This window comes from Mesoplodon mirus (genome assembly GCF_964341445.2).
Source record: "Mesoplodon mirus genome assembly, chromosome: 6".
In the NCBI taxonomy this organism is placed as follows: domain Eukaryota; kingdom Metazoa; phylum Chordata; class Mammalia; order Artiodactyla; family Ziphiidae; genus Mesoplodon; species Mesoplodon mirus.
The window spans coordinates 9,285,099-9,308,504 of record NC_138982.1 but is presented as its reverse complement, the minus strand read 5'-3'; the positions used below and the strand labels follow the sequence as shown (position 1 = coordinate 9,308,504).

General features: G+C 36.8%; 1 protein-coding gene across 3 annotated transcripts in view; it reads right to left on the bottom strand.

Annotated features, from left to right (window-relative positions):
• Positions 1–10,041: 10,041 nt before the first annotated feature.
• The window catches only part of U2SURP (U2 snRNP associated SURP domain containing), a 52,132-nt gene continuing 38,767 nt past the window's right edge, over positions 10,042–23,406 (bottom strand). For 2 of the 3 annotated variants that reach the window (XM_082624706.1, XM_082624704.1), the window contains exons 23-28: positions 23,124–23,190; positions 18,872–19,031; positions 15,630–15,740; positions 13,151–13,269; positions 11,733–11,909; positions 10,042–10,583 (exon numbers count right to left, since the gene is read on the bottom strand). In XM_082624706.1, coding sequence (XP_082480832.1) covers positions 10,445–10,583; positions 11,733–11,909; positions 13,151–13,269; positions 15,630–15,740; positions 18,872–19,031; positions 23,124–23,190 — 773 coding nt within the window. In that variant the 3' untranslated portion in view covers positions 10,042–10,444. The remainder of the gene's footprint in view (positions 10,584–11,732; positions 11,910–13,150; positions 13,270–15,629; positions 15,741–18,871; positions 19,032–23,123; positions 23,191–23,406) is intronic. The other variant, XM_082624705.1, reaches the window with a different exon arrangement.

The window sequence follows — 23,406 nt, the reverse complement described above, 5'->3', positions numbered from 1 at the left end:
AACATGCATCACAAGAGCTTTAAAATGTTTACATTCTTTGACCCAATTATTCCATATCTGGGAATAATCCAAAAGGTTTTTTGAAGAATGAAAACAAAAATGTTATACATGGTGATGTTCATCACAGCATTGTTTAGAAAAAAGTGGAAACAACCCAAGTTTCTAACAACAGTGTCTTGGCAAACTACAGTAAAGGATTGTTTGTAGCCATTAAAGTTATATATTTTCTAAAAGTTTATGACTGGAAAGCTAGGTCCATCAGGTGCCCCCTTCCTGGAACCCAAACCTCCAGGAGAAGAACAGAGAGGCTGAAGAAGGCTGGAGCTGTGATCCTTCCTGGTGGGGGCCTGGCCAGACTGCCCACCACTGTGATTCCAGCTCCCTTGCCTGCTGCGCTCTACATCCTGCTGACTTCCACATCTGGCTTTCCATATGGCACTGTCAGTTCTCTGAGTCTAGGCAGGCTTCCACTGAATTCCTTTTTGCTTAATTTAGCAAGAGATGGTCTCACTGACTTGTGCCCAAGGACTCTAATCTAACCAACCCATCAATCAGATCATCAGACTCCAAAAAATAAAGTTGCCCAATCACAGTTTGAAAGTGTCTTCCAAAGTCTGTTTAGTGGAACTTTAGTCCTCTGAGATCAGATACGTTTGGGAAATGACATAATGTCTCCTGCCTGGGTATACATAGTCCATGGTCAAGGTTCTGAGAAGGACTGCTATAAAGAAGCCTATTTAGCCTGGTGTTTCTCAACTGATTTGACCACACAACTCCTTTTTCCAAGTAGTACCTATTAACACCCTGCAGTGCAGTAGGCAGTAGTAGCAGCGGGTGGCAGTGAAGGAATGCTATGTAGTCTACACAATTTATCATTTCCTCATATACCAGCAACAGGGGTGCTGTGTCCTGGTCTGGTTGAATTTGTTTAAGAGAGGTCAAGTGAAGTTAATCTTAAAGTGAATGCTTAGCCTCTGCTGGGAAGAAGAATCACAAGATCCAAGAAAATCATGAGAGGAGAGGTTGAATGATTAGGTAGCTGCTATGTGCTTGGGGCAATGCCACATACTTCACTTATACGATCTCATTTAATTTTCACAGCCAAGAACTTCCTAAGTTCCGTTTCCCCTCTTGCCTCTCTGCACAGTGGCCAGTGATCTGAAACTACATCACTCCCTTGCTTAAAACTGTCAAGTTCTTCCTAACCTCACCTCATTCCACGCCTTCCTTTCCTCACTGCACTGGAGCCACACTGACTGCTTTCCATTCCTCATCACACCAACACTGTTCCTTCCTTAACACAGCCAGCTCCCTGGGCCTGGAGCACTCAGTGCCCTATCTTCACACAGCCAGTCCTACCTTATTACTCAGGTCTCAGCTCAAACATTACCACTACTACAAGGCCCTCCTTGACTACCCTATCCAAAAGAGGCACCTCTCATCCACTTTCTGTCTCACCACCCGCTCTTTGTTATTCAGGACCTTTTACCACTGGAAATGATCTTGTTTGATTTTCTGTCTGGCTCCTCCCATTAAGATGTAAATTCCACAAGAAAGACCTTGTTCTATCATTACCCCCCGCGCCTAGAACAGTGCCAGGTGCGCAGCAAATGCTGTTTGTTGATGAACCCTATAAAGGGGATGGTGCACTTGTGCTAAGGAAATAGGCGTTGTGACCAAGGCCACACAGCTGGGAAGTGACTGGAAGCCACGTTTTGCAACGAAGCAAGGTTGAAGGGAGTCTTTGGAGTCCGGGTATTGTGTTATATTGTTTGGCCAAGTCCTGCTGGGCTACAAAATACAAAGAACTTGGCTCTCAAGGAGGCACTCAGCTTCTGTGTACTTTCTATCAAGCCCTGTAGGAGCTAATCTAGATTTATTAAAGATGATCAAGGTCAGAAATTCTTCTTTAGAAATCACATTCCACCCAAAATATCCAAAAAGCTCTAAGGTCTTGAGGTCTGACAACTAGACTCATTCGTACATGAGATGATGGAAGTGATTATATCTAGTATTTTGTGTCTTCACCTCAGTCTTCCTTCTTGCCCTGGGCAGTGTTTGGGTCAGAGGTAAGCATCTGTACAAATCAATGAGAAATATCATTTTAACCACAATCAGATATTTTATCATGTTTACCTTGTTGTCTTCAACACATTCTGCAAGGAAAGAACTAAAAACTTCAGAGAAAGTGGGGAGGGAAAAAAAAAAAGCACTACAAGGCAATCAGAAGAGGTAAGGGGGTCAGGCAAGTCCTCTAGTTTCTCCAGGAGTACATTATATCCTCCTCCATATTCAACAAAAGGGTCTGTTTCAACAGAGGTAAAACACCTTCCACACAGACATGAGGAGCTTTGCAAGGTCTTCAAGGGTCTCTGGATCCCCAGTGAGTGCGTGTAAGAACATCAAGATAAACTGACAAAAGGCCAAAGTCTAGGATAAAGAGGGGTAGGTACTAGTACACTCAGGCACTAAAAATTGCTTGAAGGCTTTTTTTCCTATATTCCAAGGACGTATAAGGTACAAGGAAAGCCATGATGTGGTGATCTCTGTAGCTAAGTACTTTGAATTCCATTGTGATAGGCTATGGTACCTAAAGAGAATCATTTGAACTATTCACTGAGTAGGACAGTATCAATGTATGTGCCGTGACTGTTAATTATGAAGACTATTATAAGATAAGCTGTTCTGGAAATACACGGAAACAGATCTAGTAGAATTCTGCAACTTGTCGTGAATGGTACCATAAGCTCTGAAACATACAGCAGGCAGAGTTTTGGGGGGTTTTTTTGTTTGTTTGTTTGTTTTGCGGTACGCAGGCCTCTCACTGTTGTGGCCTCTCCTGTTGCGGAGCACAGGCTCCGGATGCGCAGGCTCAGTGGCCATGGCTCACGGGCCCAGCCGCTCCGCGGCATGTGGGATCTTCCCAGACCGGGGCACGAACCCGTATCCCCTGCATCGGCAGGCGGACTCTCAACCACTGTGCCACCAGGGAAGCCCCAGAGTAATTCTTTCTTAGCACCAAAACTTTCTCTCGTTCTTCATATATTGTTAGTCACCGTTTTATTATGTAATAGAAAAAGAATACATTAGATTTCATAATACATGCAAATGAAGAATATTCTGACAGGTTTCGACAAGTTCCACGTCAGTCAAGAGAACAGGTAAAAAGATGATTCCCTGCTTAAAGACGTTCTCTAACATATGCCTACTATTTGAGTAAAATTAAGCATGCTCTTAGGGCAATCAATTCAGAATTCAACCGGTACTTTTAGACGTTGATGCCTCTTGAGAAGTACTTGAGTGATACTTCTGCTTTGTGGCACACATATATAGTATTTGGCACAGACTTGGACATGCTGCAGATTTTTCTGGAGAGGACACATTCTTAAAAGTAAGATGGATATATCAGGAGAAGTTAAGGATTAGCACCCTATGAAATACATAAGGTACATATGTGATCTCGAAATTTAGAGTTGAAATTCCCATTAGCTAAATGCTGTGATTAGAGACTATAAAGATTAGAAAATCTACTCAGAACACCTTTTGGTTTTTGATACCACACTACACCCTGTAAGGGAGGCCTGTATTAGGCCCAGATAGCTAACTTTCCCAGAAGTGAGTGAAGAGTTTGACACAACCTTTATTAAAACTTTAGCATGGCTAAAAACCATCTGAAAAGCATCTTCCTAAATGCTGTTTAACAAACTGCTCACACCCAATAGCTATTGCAGCAGTGAAACAAAGTATGCTGAAAGAAGAAAAATCATCTAATAGCACTTCATGTAACAGGACTATTTAAGCTGCTAAGGTAGCCAATGGATAGTGAGGTACTTATTTGTTTCGATTTCAATGTTTCAGCTATATGGAGAACGAAATAAGTGTTTTTAAGCAAAGTTTTGCTCTTCTAGATTCATGTTGGTGCAGCTGCTGAGAACTCCAAAGATCATTACAAATGTCCTGAAAGGTATTTTACTACAAAGCCATTATTCCTGAGTAGAATTTAAAGTGTAATTTCCTTTTCAAATTCTATATAGTTTCAGCTCTCCTTTCTACAAGTAGTTTTAGGGTACATTTCTTATTTCTGCATAATCTGAAAATACAAATCGTAACTTGAACATATACACAAAACGCAGTTCAATTGCCCTCACATTACTAACCCTCTTTTTAGTCTTCCCTCATGCTCTTCTCTGTCCACTCATTCTGTGAATATCGCATACTGTTGCTCAGCTCTGGTAACTGGTATAGCTTTTCTTCTTTTTTTTTTTACTTTGAACTTGGTCAAAGAATCCAGTGCTTCATCCTATTTTATACTATTTTCCAGGTTCTTTCCACATATACCCTATTTAAGCTGTTTACATTTGGATTTTGCTTTATGAGCTTCCTTTCAGGAACTTTGGTTAATGGAATTCTATAATAATAAATGACAATTTAAAAAGTATCTTTAAAAACCTGCTTAATGAAAATGTTTTTCTCAAAGGAGATCAAGAATTAAATGTCATCTCTAAGACTTGACAGCAAATTATGAAGTGATATTCAGTGTGCAACAAAGCAACATATCCCCAAGTGTAAGTCCACAAAATCTGTTAATACAAATCAAGTACACAAATATATCTTTTAAAGGTACCAGTAATACAGAATTGTAGTGTGAATCTATTTTTAGTTAAAAGATGTTCCCATCATTAGGATCCAGGAATACTGAAAGTTTATTAAACCACCACCGTATGACAACTACACACCAGTGATTTACATGTGATTCCATCCTTAAAATAAACAGGCAAGGTTATTGCCATCTTATAGGCAAGAATAGATTCCAAAGGATCACACAGCTCGTAGTGGGGAAGAGCTGGTATTCAAGGTCAAGTAAGTTCAAATACAAGGCCACAGACCAGCCTCTTCCTCTTCCTCCATTATGCTATGCCACATCTCATTTAAAAATCAACAAGTAAGTTCTTTATTCTAAACAGTTTCATGCTCTGTGTTTTCTAACAGGAAAAAATAACTAAAAAAATTAAAACAAAAGTTTTTTTTTCCTTTGTGGCAAAATGAGTGTCTAATCTAAACAGAGTATACTAAATGCCAAAATTTTAGTTTCGTTTTCATCAGGCAATAAATAAGCTAAAAAAGCATGAGTATGGTCATTTATATTAATACACTACAATTTCAAAATCACATATGCTTTGAAAGTGTATTTTGCACCCCATGCTATGATGCTGATGTGAAGTCATCTCATACAGAATCATTTAAAGAGAACACAGCACAAAAGTGATAAAAAAAAACGTTGGTGGTTGGCATATACACTTGGTATTACTCTGTTTTCTTTTTTAAGTTTTTACGCGAAATAGAAAATGCTAATGTGCCATTTGCAGAAAAAAACTTTTCAAATTCTATAAGGAAATATAGAAATTTTAAAAGAAAAAGTAGGCTTTAAAAAAGAACCAATGCACATGCTACCACACTGATGAACCTGAAGGGACATTATGCTAAGTGAAATATGCTAGTCACAAAAAGACAAGTTCTTTATGATTCCACTTACTTGCATGCAGTATCTGGAGTAGTCAAACTCACAGAAAGTAAAAAGTGGTGGTTGCTGGGTGTGGGGATGGGGGAGTAATGTTTAATAGGTACACAGTTTCAGTTTTGTACCATGAAAACTTCTGGAGACAGGTTGCGTAACAATGTGAACACACTTCACAGGACTAAACTGTACACCCAAAAATGGTTAGGATGGTAAATTTTGTTATGAGTATTTTACCACAATTTAAGAGATTTTAAAGGAACCAATAAATTATTTTTAACGTGATGATACTGTGGTTATGTTTTAAAAAGAAAACACTTAGAGACATTTAGAGAATAATAACTTGGTCTTTGCAGACCGATGGGTACTAGGAATGTTCATCCTGTTATTCTACTTTCATATATGTTTGAAAATTGCCTCCATAAAACAGAACAAACTCTCTTTAAAAAGTGGAACCAATAAGGAACTAAAATTTCCTTATCAAAAAAATCATCTAGGGCTTCTGTGGTGGCGCAGTGGTTGAGAGTCCGCCTGCCGATGCAGGGGACACGGGTTCGTGCCCCGGTCCGGAAAGATCCCACATGCCGCGGAGCGGCTGGGCCCGTGAGCCATGGCCGCTGAGCCTGCGCGTCCAGAGCCTGTGCTCCGCAATGGGAGAGGCCACAGCAGTAAGAGGCCCGCGTACCACAAAAAAAAAAAAAAAAAAAAAATTATCTATCATGACAATATTTTATTATGGTTTAAACACGTAAAATGTAGTAACATTTTAGCTATAACTGATAAATATGACACATCACTTATTTCACTTGGGATAATGCTGCTGAAAACTAGATATGGTTTGCTGGGCTTACATTAGAAAAACTGTATGGAGAAAATTACATGAACAGTCTAAAGTCTGCTATGAAAACAATGTATTTTATTAAAGTAATTAAAAGTCAGAAAACAACAACAAAAAGGAAATTCCACAACCTTTGTTTGCAACTATATAATCTTTATGTAGAAAAACTATAAAGTGACAGTCTGGAAAGCAACTCCACAATAAACTGAATCCTTACATCAAGAGTAACTAAATTATGGAATCAGTTCACCCAAAAGAAATTGTCTTGCTATAGAATATTTCAGCTAAGCTGATTTCAACTGTATTATTCTCATTTCTGAAAATCTGTCTTTCCTGATATTTCAAATCACCAAAGATATAACGTACAAGACCCTGTTGAAGTCAAAGAATAAAACACAAAAATACTCCAAGCACAATTACATATAAAAATGAATGAGGGCATTTATCTACAGATCTACAAAACTATATAAATAACCAATTATACATATAATCCGTGTACACTGACGCTCCATGAGGTGGTACTGAATAAACACTGAGGCATTGAATTTTCAACACTGGAACATGGCTCACTCTGGACAGCAGCACATTCCCACCTTTTAGTCCAGCATCACAACACATCCCCTGGGATCTGTATTTGTGTATCATCTAAGTCCTGGGAAGTTGATAACAAAATAAAGAAAAATGCCAAAAGGAAAATGAATTAAATACTCCCTAAAATCTATTCTAAAACATGCATGTGAAATATGAAGAAACCAAGCACTTCATGAGTTTTTACAGTCACATGTTCCTTTAAACTTACACTAGTGTCTTCATTAGTACCTGCACTGAATCTTCTGTAGCTTTTCCATTAATATATAACAGAAGAGGAAAACAACAAAGCAAAAAGAAGCTCTTATTTTCTTAGAAAAGTGGTACTATTTATTTTTAAAAACAACTTTTTCTGCTAAAGAAATCACACTGTTGTGGTCATCAGAACAGGTTAAGTCACTTTGACAATACTTACTTCATCTCATTTTTAATAATCATATACTATTATCATGTCCATGGAATTTTTCAGAACTTATACCACAATGGAGGCAAATATGTGCAGAATATTTCTAATAAACTATATTAGCTCACGATTAGAATTTCTTTAAAATATTTTCAAGTGCTCAAGAATATTAAAGTTTGTGGGAAAAAATGCAAAAGTCATAAGCAAGTATTTCCTCCCTCTAAGATTCTTTAATTGGGATAAAAGTCTCAGGAATGGTCTGCAATAAAGAAAAACTAGGTCAGTGTATAGTACTTTCTGCAAACTTTAGCAGAAATGCCAAGAACACTCTGAGCCAAATAAAAGTGATCGTTTGGGTCAGGGCTTTTTGTTTTAGTTCTTTAGTCTCTAACTTTTCAACATGTTGCAGTCCAGAAGTGCCCATAAGCTTATTAACAGTAATAAGGAAATACAAAGTTAAAGAAAAGATTCGCAAACATGATTTACTTTCTCTCACCTGTTAAAGAATGAGAGATTAAGTGGTATTAACCTGGTAAGGAATCCCTGTGCATGTTAGAGAGTGAAGGGTTTAAGCCACGCCCTTTATAAAAAGAGTAGCCAACAGAGGATTTCCTCCTACATGTAGCTGTGGTGGAGGATAACTGTCTATCACAGAGCTGAAACAGGGTATTTCCTATAACTGGATGGCCACATCTACAAACATTTTAGTCAACCTGTAGAAGTTTTGCTATCTAATTAAGTGTTCTTTAGACAGGAAACAGGAATAACATGCTATTATAAAAATATGGTAGAGAATATCTCCTCCCTTACAATTTACCAATTTCTGACCGTTAAGCTTTCATAGAATCCATGGAGAATTAAACACACTTACCCTGGATATTTTCTCATTAAGTTGGAAATAACCTATGTAACAATACCATTTGCAATTCCAGGGGGGAAAAATCCAATACAATCTAATACGAACATTAGCAAACTTCACAGAATACATATTCTACCAAGCCTACACAATCCCCACCCATCACCCAAAAGGAAGCCAGTCTCCCCACTCTAAGATAGATAAACAATGTTCGTTATATCTGGATGCAGATTAAAAGAACTATGTCCCACTGCAGTAGAAAAAATACTAAATATAAGCACCTGAAACTGACCTAACAATTTCTACACACTCCTGCTTCTCCAGGATATTTTTTTAAAGAGAGAAAAAGAAGTACTCCTTGCAACCTGACTGGCAAAATCATTTCCTGACTAACTATTTCTAAGCCTATACTAGATACCAATGAATGATAGAGTGCCCGCAGTCACCAGCAACTCAGCATTGTTATTTCTGCAAAGAAAGGTGATTATATAAAATTCCATTCTCCCAGGGAATGAACAGGGGAGAAAAACATGCTCTTTAAAAATGGCTATATTTGTAGGTTTTTAAAAACCAGCACCAAATGTTCATGTTTAATTATTCTGAGCAACATTTAGTAATTAACACCCTAACAATACGGACAAACAAAAGAGTGAATGATAAGGGAATAACTTTCAAGCAATATTGCATGTTGATAAGAACCACTAAGTAAAATAATCTGATTGGCTCATTTCTACAGCTATTGTAGGTCTGCCCAGTTTGGCAATAACATGCCTCACCGCTCAGCTGATACTCCTACTCCTCAAATCATGAGTACAGCTTTTTTATTTTGTGACTAGGCAAGACTCAGTAAAACAACTTGAAAAGATATTTTTAAAAAACAAGCTAACTCAAAACAATCCATTATTAGAACAGTTTTCTACTCTATTAAGAGGGGGAAAAAAACATCAAACCATTGTATAAAGTGCCTAAATGAAAAACTGAAAGCAAGATTTACAAATAGTAGTAGTGTCAGTTCAAGTCTACATAACCCTTTATTACATTATAGCAACATTATATTCAACATTACACAAGTTTTCTTATTTCTTCCTCATACTGCAATTTATTACCACTGTATTACAGATTTCAACTCTGCAAATGGTTTAAATCAACTTTTTGCACCTTTAATTTACAAACCATTGGATGTTAAGTTTCCTGAAAATTATTTTATTTTTAGATTTTACTTAAAGCTAAACCTAAAACTAAATTCTTTAAAAACAAACCAAAAAAAACCCCAACAAAGGTGCTTTAAACTGAACCTTGTAGAAATATTCTGATACCAGTGTTTGAAAGACAGCCTACAGAGGGCTGTAAAAGGGTGACCTTCAAAAAAAAATTCTATGGCCAACTATTATTAGAAAACTTCTTTTAAGTAAACTTTTCTAATGACAGAAGATGAAATCGAAAGATGGAAATTTAATTTTTCCCTGAAAATAAGTAGTTGCTCAGGACACAGGTTAAGTGTATTGAAACCATATTGCTTCTTTGAAAAAAGAAAAAAATATTTTAACCAGGCATTGCATTAACAAAAGACTACACCACATGTACCTAGTCTTTTGATCTCTGGGTACTAGCATTACTTAAGGGAACCTTACCAAAGAAACTGGTTGGCAAACCTACCAAATGTGAGTCTCAGGTCCCTAAATTTTGACAGTCATCTTAGTAAATATAAAACTTTAGCTACCTGAACAATGGAGCTTGTAAAGTGCATTAGGTATAAGAAACACAGCAGAAGTGCTAAACTCACTTAAGTAGGACTTTAAGGGACTTGATGTCATCGATAGGGCAAAAAAACAACGTTATAGTTTTCTGTTCAGATTTTATTTGAAATCTAATTCAAATTGTCAAAGCTACAAAAGGGGGGAAGACATCTGTATTATTTTTTGCTAAAGTCACAACATCCTAAAACAAAATATTACTACTGCCGGCAGATCCATTATACACATTTTTGATGAAACGCATTAGCACAATAGAAACCTCATCTTGAGAAACAGCCACAATGAAAGTAATTTATACAATATAAAACAATGACAGGTCTACAGATGCAGTTACTTATGAGTTTACACATGCATTCACAAACAAAGAAAAACCCCAGGAATGCTCTTTCATTAGATTTTTTGTTTTTTTGTTTTTTTTTTAAAAAACAGACCGTTCAGGCACAAAACAAAATCGCATTTCCAGTAAGTGACAGCGTCTTAAAAACTTATGTCAGTGTTTGTTTTTCTTTGACTTTTTATGAGACCTGTGTGGAGATCGGGACTGGGATCTGGATTTCTTCCCTGATTTTTTAGGGGATCTAGACCGTGATCGCCTAGACCTTTTAGGTGTCCTTGAACCAGATGGAGATCTGAGGAAACAAACAAAAACAATTTAACCAAAGTACTCATGTGATCAAAACTGACTATCCTTAAATTATCTAAAGTGATCTTTAAGAGAGCACAATGAAAGTCACTGAAATAAAAAAGGTTGTAAACTTTCCAAGTTTATACTTTGCCTACCATGTGCACACACACAGATTTTGTACTTCCTAGGCACCACATCAGTGATCATTGGTGGTATGCATGCTTAGAAAGACAGACTCCTGAGCCTTACCACTGCTCTGCTGAATCTAAATCTCAAGAGGTAGGGACTGAGAATTTGCATTTTAACAAGCTCCCCAGATTATATAAGCCAAAAGTCAAAATGGCATCCAAGATCATTCACAAACTTTTAAACACAGCAGCTTTGCAGCCTATCTTCTCGAAAGGAAAAGAACCAACTACTGCAATATCATTTGAGGGAATCATTTAAGACAGCATAACTCTGTAAGTGCTACTCATGAAAATTACCAAATAATTATATATATTATATATATATATATAATTTTCATGAACATGTATATAAATATATGCACAAGCACCATTTAGAAAGAGACTTATCTGTTGTATAAAGATTTTACTAAAAATGGTTACAATAAAAACATTTTAGGATAAAAAGCAGTTCTAGCTCTCAGAAAAATTCTTCTATAAAACACTAGATAAATAAAACATTTCTGAACCACCTTTCTGGAACTAGGAGGAGAAAGGTATATAACACACTAAATTAAACACTGAAGAAATAGTATCTATGTCCATAAGTCTCTACCCAAGAACTTGCTAATAAGATTACTGTTGGGTGGGGAGGGAGAATGTATTTTTCTTTCAGCCTTGACAAAAATCAAAGAATATTCTGTAGAAACTAAAGAACAGAAAGGAAAGGAAAGCAGCTATCCCTACTCCACAGGAAACTGATGTTTAAAATTCTTGGCTGGTCTTTACTTGTTGGAAGCTTTCTTGTGCTTTAGTCATGACAAGGCTGGGGTGGTGAGATGGGAAGGAAGATTCTAAAATGAAAGTATATCTGTTTGGTTTTCTAGAATCCTTTTTAAAATGGCTGCCAACCAAATTATTTTCAAAAGCTGGTGGAATGACAAGGAAACTGGCATTTCAAATATTACAAAAAAATGACTTGCGTTTACCTTTTGGCCTTTTTGCTAACATCTCTAGGAGAATCTTTGTGAGATGACCTGGACCGTGAGCTCTCTTTATGAGATCTTTCTGAACGCTCTGATCGTTCCGATTTTGGTGATGGGGATTTCACTCGTCTACCACTGCTACTGCGAGATGGGCTAGGGGACGTACTGTGTCGCCTTTTCCTATGGAACAAAGCCCCCAAAACATTCCAAAAGTGAGCAAAGGATCAGGTATTCATTTTCCTTCTACTAAATTAGCTTTTAATTCCTACCAGCTTACACTATCTTTATTTTCACTAACCTTATTAATGTTATTTTCCAACAACATTCAAAGCCTTTTATACTAAGAACAAATAAGTCTTAAAGATAGGTTGATCTAGACAAAAACTGAATTCAACTAAATTAGATTTTCTCCTGCTCCAAGAAGGATTACTGGAACAATGGACCAAATTTCATCAAGGTCTCTGATTAGACAACAATGTTTTTTAAAATGTTAACTTCCTGCTCTTGAAACCTTTTTTTGTTGTTTGATCTTGAAACTTTTATTGTAGTTAAGTATGAGGACGGGGCATCATGTAGGCACAGTACTCTTAAATGAATGGGGATGAGGGGGGAAGGAAGAGAAAGAAGAAAATAAAGCAAAAGGAGAAATATTTTAACATTGGGGGAATGTGGGTGAAGGTATCTGGGAATCTTTTATACTATTCTTGCAACTTTTCTATAAGTCTGAAATTGTATCAAGATAATAATAAAAAACAGAAAAGTGATAGATTTACTACTTAACCAATTAGTGTACCTGTTATTTGTAACTATATGTAGAGTGACTGAGCCAAATTTTTTTTCTTGGCATTTGCTTGGTTTTTATTAGGAAAACCTCAATTCTGTTAACTGAAGTAATTTTCTCTACTAATCAGAGATTTAGGAACTGTGAAAGTAAGAAATAAAAACTAAAAGAGAAATGATTTTGATTAGAATAAAGACTTAAAGTGAGGACCAAGTCCCTATGGCCTATGTACACAAACTCCCTTTACAAACAGGACCAGGAGACTCAAGTTTACAGGTATCAGCCTCAGCACAGAAGAAAAGCTTATATTGGAGGCAACAGGCAAGATCTAGCAAGTTGTTTAGTTATTTAAGCCTTAGGTTTGATACCTAATACGGTAACTGAATTCTTGCACTGAACTAAGGCTAAGGTACCATACGCACCATGTAAAGGGATGATGTCCCAGATAACTAAGCCAAGTGCCAACTGACTGCCCCATTTCTCAGCTAATTCTGCCTCCTGCAGGCAGAGGCCAAACATGTTTACCACACACACAAAAATACTTTTCCAGTTTGTTGGCACCAGTGATGAAAATATTACAAAATGAAACATGATTCCAAATCCTGAAACCAGTATAGGCATTAAATGAGAAATGTCATACCTTTCTTTCCTTGTTGGTGTACACTCATCTTTTTCCTTCTTGTCTTTGGATCGAGATTCCAATTTTTCTTTATCCTTCTTATCTCTTTCTCGTTCTCTTTCTAATTCTTTCTCTTTCTCCTGTTTTTTTTTTTTTTAAAGAGAAAGTATTTACCCATTAAAAACACCAACCTGGTTAATCTCATTTATGAAACAATATTGCCTCTTCTAGTTAACTATTTTTTAAATTACTACTGAAGGTATAACTATTTTTTTTAAATACCTACTCTTCCAGAAAACCAGTCATTTCTTCTACTCTTCTACTTATACTGAATAATAATGCCAGGGACAGCAGCTAAACATTTTCTGAGTGCCTACCACAGGCCAAGCAATTAATAAACAATTTTCCATAGACCATTTCGTGTAATTCTTCAAAACATGCCTAGGAATAGCATTATCCTCATTCTAGAGATGAAAAATGAGACTCAGAAAGGCTAAGTACCATGCCTGTGGTCATACAGGATGGTGAAGTCAGGATCTGAGCCAAAGCTCTAGAGCCAGGGGTCTCTTAGCTACTACCTAGAGTGCTGTCCCTCCACTTAAAAAAAAAACTGGAAAAAGCTAACAGTACAATGACCTTTCCAATTCAGACTGCAATAAAATTGTCAATAGTGATTCTAATGGTACAGCAAGTTGATTTAATCAAAGGAAAGCCCTTACAAAGTAATATGTTGAAAAGGAGAAAGAGCTATTCACAATAATCGTCCATCAGAAAATACTATTAGTGAGAAACAAGTCCCAATCATATTGGAAATTTTAAATTCTAATTTATAAAAGTACAAACTGACTACATGACTATATAATTATATAAACCAAAAAATAACTTATTTGCTTATCCCCAACTGCTACAACTGCCACTTCTCACTTGAAATTATGATTTCTATTGATAATTAAAGGAGTGGCTATAGACAATGAACCCACAAAGCCAACTTAGCTCTCCACTAACAGGAATTAAATTTCTGTATGATTTGTATGCATCAAGAAAGCTAACTGATATCTGATAAAAAGCCTACATCAGATGCTGGCACATGTTTTCCATAAGGGTCAGGTGGTGAATATTTTCTTTGTGGGCCACAACCGGTCTACTCTACCACTTTAGTCCAAAAGCCACAGTAGATAATACACAGATAATAAGTGAAGGGGTATGGCTGTGTTTTAATGAGTTTATTTACAAAAATGAGGTGATGGCCATAGTCTGCTGACCCCTAGTATGTACCTTCAAAAAATACATTCTTCCCTCCAATTACAACCATGGAATGCAAGGAGACTAAAATGGTAATAACACATGTATTACTACATTAGACCCAGTGGGCGTCTCAAGGTGTAGTCTTCCATGCAGATCAAACATCTACCACCATCTCCAAAGGGACTCATGGGGTTCAGATACATAACATCTTTTTTAAAAAAAAAAAACAACTCATTTATCTTTTTTCCAAATACAACATACTGAGCACAAATTTAAAAAGTGATGCTGAGGGGACTGACTTCCTCTGGTGATCTGTAGGATACATTTTCCTGATTGATACTTTCATAGGAATCAGACTACAGTTAAAACACTCAAGATATTTTAAACATTTTAATTCAATAATAAAGAGTTAATGTAACTATTATCTAATTCACAGTCCTGCAAAATTGGGACTTATCAACCCAGTTTCACAGAGTAAAAGCAGGTTTCAGCGACGTGCCTGGGAGCGCACAGCAGACAGTGGCACCAGGACTCCACAGTGCTGGACAGCAACAAGCTGCTTTACCATACTGTTGTGCTCCCGTCACCATTAATAGGTTTGTATGATTTTAAGCTCCCTTCTAGTTGTTTCTATTTCTCTCTATAATCTTTTATTTGTAAGACAGTCAAGATATAGGTTAAAATTAATAGCAGTCCCAAAAAAATTCTTAGGTTCTTTCAACAATTATCATGTAGGCCTCCTTGTTCTGAAATTCTCTGTATATCCCTACACACTTTTTTATGTATAAGAATACGAGGTCCCTCAAAAGCTTAGAATTCACAGATGAGATATTCTACCACTTGCTGTCCCTCCTTGGACACAATGGAAAAGGAGTCCTAAATGAAATTCCCAAACCCTAACTCCATCTCTGACTCTGTGCTACTTCTCAGGGCTCTTGGTGTCTCACTGTCACAAATGTGACTCTTTCTATAGTATCTTCCAGCTCTGAAAGCATGCTCTTAGCAGGATTTCATGCTCCACAGGTAGTATCAGGAATAAAACAGTGTGCTCTTGCCCTAAGACTGTTTTCCACGCTGAAATAACTGTAAAACATCAAGTTTCAAACGTTCCTGATTAGCTACCAATATTCAGCATTTAGATAAAGGATATAATTTGAAGTATTCTTTTCCTTAAATATACCAATATATCAATATTGTGGGCAGTCAAACAAATAACTCTGGAAGATGCATATTACTGTGTATACTTATTCCTTACTCGTTGAAGAAGTTTATCTCTGTAGTGTTCTACTTGTTCCTGAAAGCTCTGGCCTGGTTTTTTAGGTCTTTTTCCAGATTCCAATTCATCTTGAAACTTCATAACTTTGAGCTGTGAAATAACACATATTTAAAATAACTCTTTTTATCACTATAGCTTCTCAAGGAGTGCTTTGCTCCTTTAAAAAAAAACTCTCTTCTTTGAAACAAGTGTATAAAAACGAAAAGCATAAGTATAGTAACATAAAACATAAAAACATACAGTAACTGATTAAGGACTCAGTCAAAATATAACATCAATGTGTAACTCCCTAATCGGAAGGCCACTTTTCAGACAAGCCCAACTATGCAGAATTCAAGTAATCAGACATTGGCCCACGTGCCCTCTGCACAGCCACACGAGATGACTTGACAAAAATGACTGTTCTAATTTGTGGTGAATCAGTTTAAGAGTTAAGCATCCAAGAGTCAAACAACAGACCTGAATGTTACTTTGGTGAAAGAAAGGCATTCCTAGAGCACCTTTTGAAGACCATTATAAAATCCCTAGCTACAGTTCCTACTGATGTGGCCTAACTCAGGCACAAGCACAAGTCCAGGGCACTCAGAAAACAGGTCACAGGGCCTCCCTGGTGGCGCAGTGGTTGGGAGTCCGCCTGCCGATGCAGGGGATACGGGTTCGTGCCCCGGTCTGGGAGGATCCCATGTGCCGCGGAGCGGCTGGGCCCGTGAGCCACGGCCGCTGGGCCTGCGCGTCCGGAGCCTGTGCTCCGCAGCGGGAGAGGCCACGGCAGTGAGAGGCCCGCATACCGCAAAAAGAAAAAAAAAAAAAAAAAGAAAACAGGTCAAAGGGTCCCAATTCAAAAGACAGCAGCCCACGGAATGGCTTCTTAGCCATCTATCCCCTGGCTGCCCTGGGACAGTGCCAAGTATATCACCTGTCCCCTCAACTATTCACTCTTTCCTCAGGGATGAGGGCAGAAGAGGGATCTTTCTACTTCAACAACAAAGAAGACCCTTCACCTGGCTCCCCACCTAGTGTTCCACTCCTCCAACCCTTATTGATAGAAACGGAGTCCACAGCACAATGAGAAAAGAAAACGCCAGCCTAGGCGCTGCCCTAAGCAGAATCCGAAAGACTAAGAACTTGCTTCCTTCCAGTAAACGCTGTAATTTATGGCTGCGTGCCTTCTAGGTGCTTTGCAGAGAATGTCAATATTTTATAACACAAATCCTTTGGTTTTTATTAATCCCATGGTAAAAAAGATTCAGCTACAGACATCTTTATTACGACACATGTGGGGAAGAAAAGAGCTTTTAGAAAGAAAAACTATACTATAAATACACATTATACATACTATATATACTATAGTATATAATAAAACTAATTAGAACTTAATTCTCTATTTAAGGGTTCTCCAATAAAAAGGTATTCACTGAATTCTAAATTCAGAAACTGACATTTGAATTTAGGGGCAGAGAAGAGACTGCGCATGAATGAAGCTCACGAGCCCTGAGTTCTAGTTCAAATTTGCCACCAGTTGTGGACCTTTACTCCACGCGACTAAATCTCAGAGTAAATAAGGGAGAAGAATAGATAATTCTATAACAAAGCCAAGATCTACATTTTAAAATCAGGATTTGGCTCACGTCCAAATCCCAAAAGGGTAAGTAAATTGCGACAGGGTAGCCACTATGAGAGCAGGATGAACAACCGCTGAGTATCTAACAAAGAGAGAGGCCAGATTCTCAAAGAACATATAAAGTAGGGAAATGTATATATATAAGGTGTGTTGGTATGTGCACCTCTGTGTATGCATGTACAGCACAAATCAGTATATACATATACAGTGTAGAACCATCCAAATTAACAAAAAAGTTGTATCACATGGTTTTCTTTCAAGTCAATAAGAAAACAGAACATTTAGAAACAGTCTGTTTTGGCATTTATAAGAGGGTCATTCATTTATCAAGAAAATATATTTTTTATTGAACTCAATCTTTGTTTCTACTCCAATAGATCCATCAGGTCAGTAAGGCAGAGTTCAGTAAGACTGGGAGAAGTTCTGAGAGTTAAGGGCCATGTGCAGCTTCAAAAAGGTCCACGGGTGAGCACATTCACTGATAACACAACATTTGATTCCCCTACAATTTTATAAAGAATGTATATGAATACACCTCAGGAAAAATGAATCAACTTACTAACTCTGAAAATCCCTCCTCTCTACTTAAAACTGACATCATACTGATTCTGTGTAAGGTTGAAACAAAACGTTTTCTCTATTAACTTTTTGGCTTGGTGATATCCAGAAAGAGGTGGGCAAGAACTTGTACCAGCCCAACAGTCAGTAAGTGGAGAAGCGGAAATTCAGGTGGCAGGTATTATAAGTTAGTAAGAGGAAAAGCACTGACCACCAGTAGGCATATAAAATACTGTTACATGAATGGACAGAGTATTAAAATTCACTCTCATGCACACTTTTGAGATTCTGGACTGACTGCTACACGACTGCTAATACTTACTGGGAATGTTCCACCACCTTGGGGCAAGAACTAACGAAGTCTCCCATTATAGAACCCTCCCCTCACTGACGTGTCTGAATACCTTTGGTAATTTTAAAAAGGCATTATAATAGAAAAGGGAATGGAGAGAAGTCTTGAGAGTTTGGATTCCCACGTAAGTCATTCCCCTTCTTGTTGTTAAGCCCCAATCGACGTCTACTCTCTCCCCATCACTTGTGCAGACACTGAAAATGAGCCTACTACAGTACCATATATACGTAACTTGAACGTGTCAGAAAATATCTCACTTTTTTGTTACATATTATTTATGCTCAACATGTGATGGATTTCATAATGTGAGATATAATCTATTCATTACATCAATATCTGCGAGGGTCTCCTATGTGCCAGGCACTGGAGATATGATGATGAACAGACAACAGACATGGTCCCTTACCCTTGCAGAAATCACAGCCTAGAGGGGAACACACTAAACAAGCAAGCAAGGAAAAAAAAAAAAAAAAAAAACAATACACACACCACAACACATGTAAAATCGTAACAGAAAGACAGAAGAGATGCTTGAACTAAGAGGACTGAAGGAAGATAGCTGGTATGAAGGTTTCCAGGCAGAGAGGGAACAGTATGGACCAAGGTATGATGCTAAGAGGAAGCACAGTTTGGTGGGAAAAGTGAAAGAAGGCCAGTGTAGTATAGTTTAAACTTCAATGCAATACTAACCTCAATTTCACGGAGTTTAGCTCGTTTTTCCTCACTCATTTCAGAGTACTTAGAGAACTTGGACTCAGTCATTTCTTCTTTGATTGGATTAGAGTACGAATGATGTTCTTCAGATTTGGAACTTTGAGTATCTTCTTCATCTTCACTTTCTTCTTCTTGACTTTGGAAATAAATAAGCAGAATACATTGTATGTCTCGACAGCAAAGAAAAAAATTACATTTTACAGTACAGCTTTTTGATTTTTCACCGCCTTAGAGCTTAAATAATGTTAACAAAACATAAGAGGATAATTCATCACTAAAACATCTTTTACTAAATATCTGATCAAATAACAATTTTATAAAACTCTTGTTTCCTCCATAGAAAAAATCTGAGCTTCAACATAACCACACTTCTAAAAATTCTGCTTATGTTAATGTTATTTCTGTGCTTTTCATTCTGCCACAAACGTTCCTTGCAACAGTTAAATGAAATGAATAATCAATCAGTGATTTCTGCATACTTCGTAGTTCAGAGTAATTTCATGATGGTTAATGTTTAAAAAGCCAAATCGTTTACCCTTCCTTCAGCAGAGCCTGTAAGCTAGAAAATACATAAGTTTGAGTCACAGAGTTTCTATGCAGCAAGTAAAAGACCTTATCTAATTAACACATAACCCTAAGAACAAAACAGTGTATTAATTTTAAATTTTAGCACACATTAGTATTCATGTCATAGTTGATTATGAAAGTTGTATTGGTTCTATGTCAGATAAAAAGAAAATGATAAACTAAGTGACTACCATAGCTAAGGATACAATGAAGAAAAATTCTCCTGTCCTTCCAGAAGCAATCGAGTGGAAACAGACAGGGAAACAACTATGACAAGGTGCTCATCATTGCCAGGATAGGATTAACAAATGTTCTTCAATGTTCTTGAAGCACAAAGAATGATGGGAATTTAAAAAAAAAAAAAAAAAAAAAGCTTGTATGGGACTGGGGCCTTTTGGGTGTAAATGCTGGATCTGGGCAAAACAAGTCTTCCATGTACAAACTCAAAATGTTTACGTATATACAAACAAAACTCCTCATAAACAATATTGTGATAAGAACATTACTGGCACAGCCTAGAATATATGCCATTTTCCCTTAATATTTGAACCTGATAAGCCCTTATATATTGGTATTTGGGTACTAACTACACTCTACCATGAATAAGAGGAGTTCTTTTAGTATATATTTAAAACTATTCATGATAATATAAAAACAATTATAACCAAATTCTTTCCAAATAAAATTTTAATTATTTTAGAGTCACACACTGAATGAGAAAAATTTAAGCAAGGTAGATAAAAATAGAGAGAGTACTAGCTTTTTTATTTCTCATCTAAAGGTCCTTTCTAGAATACTAATAAAATACTTTTCACACTTTATACTCTCAGAGCCCCACAAATCATTAGTAGCACATATAGGCACAACTCAATACAATACTTAGGTGATGAAAAAAAGAGGAAAAAGTCAAAACCAACGATTAAAAAACATATTCTTTTCAGAAATAAACTTTTACTTAATATTTCCCATTAATTTGGCAGAAACTTCCTAAATGCAGTTCTTAGGTAATTTTTTAAAAGACGAAAATTTCTTGTTTTATGGTGCAAAATAGTTTTACAAGTGTCTCAGATGCTTTTAGTGGTTAAAGTGTGTGTGTGTGTAAATACAGTTTACTGAAGGATTATTCTGGAAAGAGTTAATCAATAAAGATGCAACACAGCTAATGAAACTGTGTTATCTATGCAATGGAGATTACTTAACCAATTCCAGCCTGTTATTTACAATTTTTTCAAAAAATTTTTTTTGCAATTTGAAATATTCCTTGATAAACTTCCTTGGACACTTATCTGAATGCCTGCTTTCAACCACAGATGAATACAGAGCTGATAAACATATGGGCTGACATGGAATAACAAAACCCATGATACTTGAGTGAAAAACATGGGTCGCAGAAGAGTATGTACAATATTACATAATTTATGCTTTAAACAGATATGCATGTTTTTATACATACAGAGAAAAAATATAGGTGGCTGAACACTGATCATATAATTTAAGACTTTTAAAATGAACTACACTGCAATTTGAGAATTTGAAATACGTACATACTTTACAGCTGCTATTTAACTTTTGTAAGGCCTGAGTCATCTGTTCTAACTGGCTTTGACTTTAGCTCTTAGTTACCAGTTCTAGGTTCAGATCTCATCACAGCCTCATCTTGCTCTTCTTTTAAGGAACTGGAAATTCAAGACTAAACCCATACAGAATCCGGTACAAACGCATTAAATTACTATTGGAACTTTTCTCCAAAGCATTAGTAACGCTCTATGTATTTTGTAATCACCCTTCTGCCACAAAGACAATAATTACTAGTGTCAGAAAGCAGCTCCAGGGCTTCCCTGGTGGCGCAGTGGTTGGAAATCCACCTGCCAATGCGGGGGACACGGGTTCGAGCCCTGGTCCGGGAACATCCCACATGCCGTGGAGCAACTAAGCCCGTGCGCCACAGCTACCGAGCCTGTGCTCTACAGCCCGCGAGCCACAGCTACTGAAGCCCGTGTGCCTAGAGCCCGTGCTCCACAAGAGAAGCCACCGCAATGAGAAGTCCGCTCACCGCAACTAGAGAAAGCCTGCACACAGCAACGAAGACCCAATGCAGCACCACCCGCCCAAAAAAGCAGCTCCTTGGTAAAAAGGCATTTTGGATTCAGCCACTAGAGAGCAGCAGTGAGGCGCAAGAAAATTTCAAGGACCAGAAAGCAGTGGTATGTGAAAAAGTATTTTCCCCTGCTTTGTACTTTCAAAAAGTTATTTTCATGTTATCATGACTTATTTGGAGCTCCTAGGAAAAATCAAAAATATAAATTATATTTTCAGTGATCCATGCTTCACTGTATGAATGTACAATTACCATCAACACAAAAATGCGTTCACATTTCAAACATTAACATAAATACCAAATTCAATGCAAAAAAATTAGCACCTTTAGAAACAAAACCGCTTGAACAATATTTGAGTTCTGCAATGGCTTTTCTACCCTTCCTTTCCCTTAAATAATTATTTTATGAATACACATACTCATTTTAAAAAGCAGTGATTCTACAATGGTGAGAGATGTTACTAATGATGGGACTGCAGACATAAAAATGAAAACAAACTGGACTGTTCCCAATTCCTGTACACCTAAACAGCCTCAGAGAGGTACTTCCATCAGTGAACCACATCTATATTTTGTAAACATGTTGTCATAATCATTGCTGACTTGTTCTGATCACACTGTTTCTGGAAAGACATCACCACTGCCAAGTTTTCTTCATCATACCAAACTGTGTTTCCACAAATGCTGATCAATCATATTGCCTTAAATCTAAATGCTAACACCCAATTATTGAATCCATACAAATGCTCAAATTGTGCTGGGACACAAAGGGACTTTTCCTTTTGTGCACTCTTCCATATGAAAACAATAAAAGAAGATTTAAAAAAAAAACAAAAACAAAACCCAGAAACCTCTGCTTTGATGCCATCTCTTTCCCTATTAAAAAAAATTAACTTTTTTCGTAATGATTTTTAAAGGTGTCAAGTGTTATCTTAAAAAAAAAAAAACAACTACCAGCATAAACTTGCAGGAGAATTTGGGAGCAGGAATTCCTATAATCACATTCAGTGTTAAAATCAACCGGGGGTAATTACCAAAGAGCAAGATTGAAAACTATAATTTCTCCATACGATAAAGGTAAAATGGTTTTTTTTCTTTTAGTTATTCTTAGTTCTTCTGAGGTGTTAACATTTAAATAACGTAACCGTCATAATGGTCATAATGCATTATTTTTCTTAGCAATGCACAATCCCCCCCAAAAAGGAGCATAATAACCTTCCCATTCACATTTTAAAAAACACTTTTTGTGGAGCCAAAACAATACTTGATGACAAAGATTTAAAATAAATGCAGTTGACCATTTAGTAACTACAAAGTAAGAATGTATAACCTAGCATAGGAAAACAAACTCAAAAGCAAAGTGAAACCAGATGCGTCAAAACCAGAAAGCAAAAGCTCTTTATTCACTGGAAAAACAATGAAGAACTAAAAATGATCCTCTTAAAACAAGTTTTTTTAAGAGTTAAGTTTTCCTCTTCACTATTATTTCAAGCATACCTCTTAATGAAAAAGAGAGTGTATAAGCAATAAGAAACTGAGTATATTCGAAACTTAGATTCTTACTTTTGATTTTCTTCTTCTTCTGATTCTTCATGCTGGTCAAATAACTCCCATTTAGAAGTTGTTACAGCTGAATGGAAGGAAAAAAAGGATGTAATTCCATAAGGTAAATCAGCATTTTTGCAGCAGCACAGTAGAAGCCCAACTTTAGAACTGAAAGTTTATATTACAGAAGTTATCTACATTTATCTTTTCTTTGAATAGCCATTTCTATGTACTAAATGTATTTCTTTCCTCACACCTACACTATAATTTTACTCAAATTCATGAGGTGACAAATAATGTT